At 39.3% G+C, this 7,740-nt stretch overlaps 1 protein-coding gene across 1 annotated transcript; it reads left to right on the forward strand.

Moving 5' to 3' along the window:
* Positions 1–537: 537 nt before the first annotated feature.
* Positions 538–2,862, forward strand: LOC307038302 (gap junction delta-2 protein-like; the record flags this gene model as incomplete). The annotated part of the gene is made up of 2 exons (XM_079679694.1): positions 538–632; positions 1,755–2,862. The coding sequence occupies exon 2, from the start codon at positions 1,762–1,764 to the stop codon at positions 2,860–2,862; it is 1,101 nt and encodes a 366-aa protein (XP_079535820.1). The 5' UTR covers positions 538–632; positions 1,755–1,761.
* Between the last annotated feature and the right edge of the window lie 4,878 nt (positions 2,863–7,740).

Consider the following 7,740-nt stretch of genomic DNA (forward strand, 5'->3'; position numbering starts at 1 on the left):
TTGAGACTTCTGGTTCTGATCTGTTTGACTTTGATACAGTTGGTATTTACACCTGGATGACCTGTGTTGTTTAGTGTTGACCTCACATGCTGCTGAAGCTTATCCATCCTTTCACTAAATGTGCCCAAGTAACAAGGACCATCATTAACTGAGCCTTAGGGTTAGGGTTTTGGGTTGAATGGAGAGGTGACACCTGCCGGCGCAAGCAAATATTCGTGGCTTCATCTGGAAAACAAAGGAAATGTAAAATGAATAATTCCCTTCTAACTTGTACCTTTGGAGCGAGCTAAATACTGAACCTTTGCATAAGCTTGCATTGTGTCCCCTTTCTAGCTTGTTCCAAACGCTTTTTGTCTGACTGTTCCCGGCTGTTCAGAAGAGGAAAGCCAACCCCCCTGTCCCATTTTGTTTTGAAATCTTTGTTGCACTGTACATTGCCAGCCTTTGTAGCCACATAGCACAATGCCAGTTTCAGATAGACTGGCTCAATATGTGTGGTCAGCCTATTCTCCCTTACCACGCTCAACAGGATTCATTTCATCAACAATTTAAAAATAAAAATAGCCATGCAAACTGCATGGCAAAGGCTTCTTTGTAAGGATTTATTCTGGAAAGTTCAATTTTACATCAAGGTGAGTTCAAATTTCATTTAGTTACCCTTCATTTGTATGTGTCTTTCTATAATTTTGGGCACCTGAAGTCCAGTTTTTGTGATTTAGACAAGTTCTTCATAGGAAGACACCAACAAATTAGAGATAATGTTTGAATTGAAAACGTTTTAGCTTGGGGGAACAACATAAGTAGTTATGAATAAACATAATTTCCCAACAGGATTTAACAGTCTAGTGTGTTTTATTTAAGTGGATGTATTGGCATAAATGTTATATAATATTCATATCTAGGTTTTCATTACTGTATAATCACCTGAAGCTAAGAATCCATGTGTTTTTGTTAGCTTAAAAGGAGTGATTTTTATAGATTGTCCGCCATGTTTAGAAGCCTAGAACAGACAAACCTCACTCTGACTTTAGACAGGGACTTTCACGTTCTAACGTTACCTGAAGGCCACAGTCGTTTCTCTACACACTTTATAGGGGGTCTGAGCAATGGGATATTTATAAGAAGGAAAGCTAAAACATTTATCACATTAGCAATGTCAGACCTTAACTTTCCTTTCAGTTATCATTATTGTTGCTATTAACTGAGTTGAAGACGCACAAGTAAACATGGCAGACAATGATCAGAAATATGTAGTTGTGTGATACGCAGTATATGTAGTTTCTGTCAGTGAACGCCAGCTAGCTTCTCAAAACTGTGATAAGAGCTTGTACGTATTCTGAAACCAGGATATAGAACTATACTCCTCAGTGAATGGGGTTCTCAGTCGTCATGAATGTGGTCGGATGTCAATATTCCTTTAATCCGTCTTCAGTCAGCTACTGACACCTGGTTGAAAGCCCTATGTAAAGCTCTGAGAAATATTTTTGTTAAACAAATATTCCTAAGATCAAGGCTGGACTTTTGTGTACGAAGAACTGAAGTGTTGACACAGTTCACCGTGTTACCATGAACATAACAGCCACGACTGAACTTAACTGAAAAGCATTTTCTTTGTGCAAAAAAGTGGGGTAGTAACATTAACATTAAACATTTCAGACAGTGGGATGGTTGCAATGACATTCTTTCTGCTTCAAAAGAAGGGACAGAAACATTTTAAAAACCTTGTTGACATTATCTTTTAATTTCCCTCGAAGGTAAGCCATGGGTGACTGGTCCATACTTGGCCGCTTCCTGTCCGAGGTTCAAAACCACTCCACAGTGATAGGGAAGATCTGGCTAACCATGCTGCTCATTTTCCGTATCCTGCTGGTGGCGCTGGTTGGTGACGCTGTCTACAGCGACGAGCAGTCCAAGTTCACCTGTAACACACAGCAGCCCGGCTGCAACAACGTCTGTTACGACACCTTCGCTCCTGTTTCACATCTACGCTTCTGGGTCTTCCAAATTGTCCTGGTCTCCACCCCTTCCATCTTTTACATAGTCTTTGTTCTGCATAAGATTGCCAAGGATGAGAAGCTGGATGGCCAAAGGGAACAGGTGATCGCAGAGAGCCCCCCCCGACAGAGGCACATGGGTAAGGATGGGATGGAGGCCCTGAGGGTCAAAATGCCCTCCTACTGTCCCCACTACAGGGAGGAATGGGATGTGAAGGGCAGGGAAGGAGTAGAAGAAGGCCCTCTGGAGGAGCATTATAGCGAAGTAGGAGAGGACCCCACCCAGCAGTCCAATCAGGTTCTGCTCATCTACATTATTCACGTTTTACTACGATCTGTCATGGAGATCACTTTCTTGGTGGGTCAGTACTTCTTGTTTGGATTCGATGTGCCTCAGCTGTACACGTGTGAGACCTACCCCTGCCCCACTCGTACAGACTGCTTTGTGTCTCGTGCCACAGAGAAAACGATCTTCTTGAACTTCATGTTCAGCATCAGCCTGGGTTGCTTCATGCTCAACATCGCAGAGCTCCACTACCTGGGCTGGGTCTACATTTTCCGTGTCCTATGCTCAGCTTGCTCCACCTGCTGCAGTCAGGAGAGGGACACCGTCAGACTGTACCCAAACCACAACCCCCTCCTGCTGCAGCTCAAGCATTCTCTGAGGGGCCAGCTGGTTCTGCAGACCCCAGCTGCTCTGGCCCCAGAGAAAACTGGAGGTCTGCTCGCACATCCTCCGGCCATCTCCTTCGAGACAGACTCAACTGTGGAATGCACCTCCAAGAGAAGTCCAGAGAGCAGAGACAAAGTCAAGGTGAAACTAGCCAACATGGCCAAGCTGGGACGGACTAAGAAGTCATGGCTATGAGAGCCACATTTATTTTGTCACGCCTTTACATTTGAGAAAAGAAAGGACCCTGAAGGCCTGAAACATACCCAACATGAACATGTTTATGTATAGGCACTTTGAGCTATAGAAAGTACATTTCATTCTGTATTGTGGTAAACATGAAGCATGGTGAGGTTTGCTGTAGCAAGAGACAGGATGAAGCTGTTTCCCAACGCTGTCTTCACATGACATCGGTAAAATGGCTCAGAGCTGATGTGACCGTTGTGTTTCTATAGAAAAAGACAACGCAACCCTCAGCATTGTGCATCTCAAAGTGCTGCACTCAAAGTGCTGCACTCAAAGGTACAATTATTTCAACTTTGACCGGGATCGCTGCTGAACTTTCGATGCGCAACCATTAAGATAACAGCTGTATGAAATGGAAGGGATAAGTAGGGGGTGTAATAACAAAAATAAAACTAACTGGCGGATTTCCCACAGGGATTACGTATCGTGAAAGATGCTTAAGTGTCCCCGATCCATGATACATAGTTATTGTATTTTTTAACCATTTACCTATTTCCATAATCTACAGTTGTACAATAATTTTTTTTAACGTTTTTTACTAACATGCAATAATTGAGTGGACTGTCAACCAAGTATCACAAAGAGAAAGTCAAAGCAACTCCAGGAAGAGCAAGGGGAGATTCAGGAGTTAATCGAGTGTGCTCTGTTGTAATGCAACATCTATCCACTTTCATTTTGTCAATCAATATTTGTCTGACAATTTATGTACATTTCTGTAAAATGGAGAATCAAATATTCATATTGACCTCGAACAGCAATTTCCAGAAGTTAGGAAGTAGGAAAGTAGCCTGGCTCTGAATTTCTATTTCTGTTTTTCTAAGTGTACAACCGAGTGCAACACTGAAGTTCTTGATGAATGATTGTTGTGTTTCCACTTTCTCAATAATGACTTTTAGCATTTTGGTGTTGCTGTTCTGAACAGCTCTTAGCATGTTTGCCTTCCGTTGTGGTTCTTTTTAAGCATAATGCACTCTGTAGTTGCTATAGGCTGATTTGGAGAAAGCAGAGATGTTGAAAACTGGACTTTGAGTTAGGATCTATAGCCACCAAATCACTCAGAATATAAGATGTTTTTTGGATAAGATAAACTGATTGTTTTATATTGCCAATATAATTATTTTTTATTATTGCATTAAAGGACATACAGCATCATCTCACAAATCAAGCGTTTTCTTGAGTATCTTCCTCCTTTCAAAAATCTTGCTGTATGTATTTTACTTGCACAGAAATGTAAATGAATATTAAGTTTGTAGAGTGGTACCAGGCATTTCCCTCCCGTTGTTGGTAGTAGATAGTGTTTCTGGATAAACATATTTTAATAATAAAATGTAATGAAAAATGAAATAACTTGCCAGGAAGAGAAAGAGAATCGCGCATAATGCCATATGTTCATTCTCAGACTTTGAAATCCCAAGTCCTCACATTTTATCTTAGATGGTGTGACAAAGTTTGTAGCCTACTGTGGTGCTCTAAGCTTGCAGTTACTCAACAGCTTTCATCTAAATCAGGGCTGTCCAAACTTTATTCACTGAGGGCCACATGCAGAAAAACATACGAAGGTCTGGGGCATTAGCTAGAGGTGAGGTATATACCTCACATAAGTTAAGTAATAAGTTAGAAAAATCAGTCAACTGTAGGTAAATTATGCTTGATACTTCAATATGCTTTGAAAAAAAACCAGCCTACATCACAGCTTTCAATAGGGTTTTATTTATTTTGTCAGATAACGTGTTGGCACCTCATTCATTAAAACAGAAGCCTCAGATGATTATAATAAGTGCAAACAACCCAGTCTCACAAAAAAACGTGTAATAACTACGTTGGTCCACAACGTAGGACGTAGTATTTCTACAAAAACGCCTCTGAAATTGTAAGATCCCTAAGTTTTTTTTCACCATTCATTCCAATGGCTGGCGTCTATGTCACGTGATCTTAACATTTCTCCCTGCAGAAAAAAAAAACATGGCCGAACTTCGTTTTATTCTCGGTGTAAAATGCCTATTTTAAAGTTAGTTTAGCCATTAAAATGCGTCTTGATGTCATTTGATGCGAGAAATATGAGTTGTTATTTCAGATTATGTGTGCAGTGGATGTACATGATCTTTAGTTTGCTAGTTATAGCGAAGATTACTTCAGGAAATTGTGTCTATACAACGTTTTCATTGTTACCAAGGTGGTTGCTAGGGACGCTGCTATCGATATTATTTCTGTTATGTTGTGTAACAATTACTGTTTAATGGTGTTATCTTTATTGCTACCCCCTTCCTCGTCAATGTATAGTGTTGGTGCACAGCGCAAACGTATTAGTTTAACAAAATCCGCATCTAAAATGGTGCCATATACGTTATTTTCCCCTGTGCAATTCCAATCTCACATGTCACATCACATCGTCATAAACAAATACCGGAAAAAGACCGAAAACACTATTCCGAGTGTGCTTGCTTTTCTCTTTGGAGGTCATAACATAACGGCATTGTAATACACGGTTCGGCTGCATTAAATGTTACATATCTGCTGTAATTCTCTATTTATAGAGCCTGATGAGAAGACTTCTAGACAAACATGAGGAACTGCCGCCAACACTGAAAACGTGACGTGGATCATAAATATATCAGCAATTAAACAACATCTTACATTTATTTTCACACAATACATCTCTTTACAGTATCAACACTAATTCGGCTGACTTTTATATTTGATCCAATTGGTAGATAGGCTGTATTTACACCATAAACGTGCACTCCTGATATAAAGGGACACCTAGTGGTTAAAGCATGTTGTTGAATTTCATTATTTTTATTATTAGGATCCCTATAAAGTATATTCATTACTCGTTATTCTCTACTAATAGTTAATTAAAGACTGTATATAATGACTATTTTGCACATCCCTTTCAAGATTTCAAGATTTTCTAAGGTTTATTGACATATATACACAAACGGTGTAGTTATGCAATGAATGAAAAACTGTGTGTATACCTCCAGCAATGTTAACTATGTTGAAGCACTTATTTTAACTGATATTATAAATATGTATTATTTAAGCAATAGCTCACGACAGGCCGTGGTATATGCTCATTATATCACAGTTAAGGGGCGTGGTTTGGCCCTCCGCTTCGCCTCGGGCCGAACCACGCCCCTTAGCTGTGATATAATGAGCATATACCACGGCCTGTCGTGAGCTATTGCTTAAATATAAAGTGTATGTAGATAGTATAAGAAATGTGCAGAATATGACAGTTTAATGGTGGAGGTATACACAAATATTGATAGATGTCTTGTGTTAACTGTGTTCGTTATTCTCCCGTCCAGGAGAGAAGCTTTAAAATAGGAGACTAAATGGAGTCTCTGTGAAAGTTCAATTGGGTACTTTAATTAAAAAAAGGCGCGGTAGTGTTACAGACAGAATATTGTTCAGTCAGACAAACAGCTGTGATCCGCTCCTCGATAGGGAAGAGAAGAGACTGGATCTCTCCTCCGGTGCTGTTTATATATCGTCTGCTGGCTCCTCCCCGCCAGCCGGCTCGCCTCGTCTCCAATGTCAGTTATTGCATTTAAACAGAGGATAGGTTCTTTTCACATTCAAATATGCTTAACACGCCGTTTCTCCTCATATTCTCTTTCATCACTTTTCATTTAACACATTCTAAACGCTGTAATCAATACTCTAAACAATACTTCTCGGCTCGTTTGGTTTCCGGTCATTCCGGATGTTGTCACATGCTACTCTCGTCTGTAAATAATGTATTCAAATAAACTGTACCTTCATTTAATATTCAGCATGGTAGTATCTCGACATCTATAGTTGTAGTGTTAAGTCAGTAGGCTTCGGTTTGCACCACTCTCTCATTTCGCTACTAAATTCACCTCTTCAGGAAATCGTATATTAGCCACATGCTAAATGCTAACCGGAGATGAAGGATTTTCAGAATAAAAGCTTAACTGCTTGTGCACAAGAATTTCTGGTTTTTCAGTATAAAAGAGCATTAAAACTGATGGCATGTTTAAACTACATTTCCCCATTAAAACATTGATTTTAATTTCTAACACTTGTGATGCACTGTTGAGGAACCTGCGACCCAAGTTTTTCATCTCAGGTATGTCAGGTTAAAACACAGAATTTGTGTGATTGTACTAAATGATTTACAAATAAACACCACTGCATATTTACAACTGTTACACGCTGATGTAACGCAAATGTTTCCAACTTGGGATCAATAAAGTTTATCTTATCTTAAGATGATCGATGGCTACTGCCATATTTGCTAAATTTGCCTCTGAACCTTGACAAGTGCATGTTTTAGGCTTATCAATTAATGTAATGTAATGTGAAGTAATGTAATGTTATCAATTAACAACAGGAGGGGTCACAAACATAGGACCAGCTGTTAAATAAAGCTCTTCTGGTCTTAGCTGTCATGTGGGTATATATGAATGGAACCAACAATGTACTGTAGGTATACCTACAGTACATTGTTGGTTACTGTGATTATCTACAGTACATCGTTGGTTACTGTGATTATAATCACAGTAACCAAAAAAGAAAGAACCAACTGAAAAAACGCAATTTCTAGATATATCTAGAAATATCTCAAATATCTTAAATAAACCAGCATCTTTTTTTTAATATACATAATCTTGATGCAGTGTAATTACTCGTTTGTCTATACTACATATTTTATATACTTAGTAGATATATATTTTTAAGACCCTATGTATTTGCAAACCGGAAGAACTACAACTGTGGTGCTTCCGGTTTCTGAGATAATGATTTGGGGATTTTCATTAGCTGCAGGCCGATAATTAATAGTAACAGAATGATAGAACAGAA

The sequence above is a fragment of the Notothenia rossii genome (genome assembly GCF_949606895.1).
Source record: "Notothenia rossii genome assembly, chromosome: 4".
NCBI classification, from domain to species: Eukaryota; Metazoa; Chordata; class Actinopteri; order Perciformes; family Nototheniidae; genus Notothenia; species Notothenia rossii.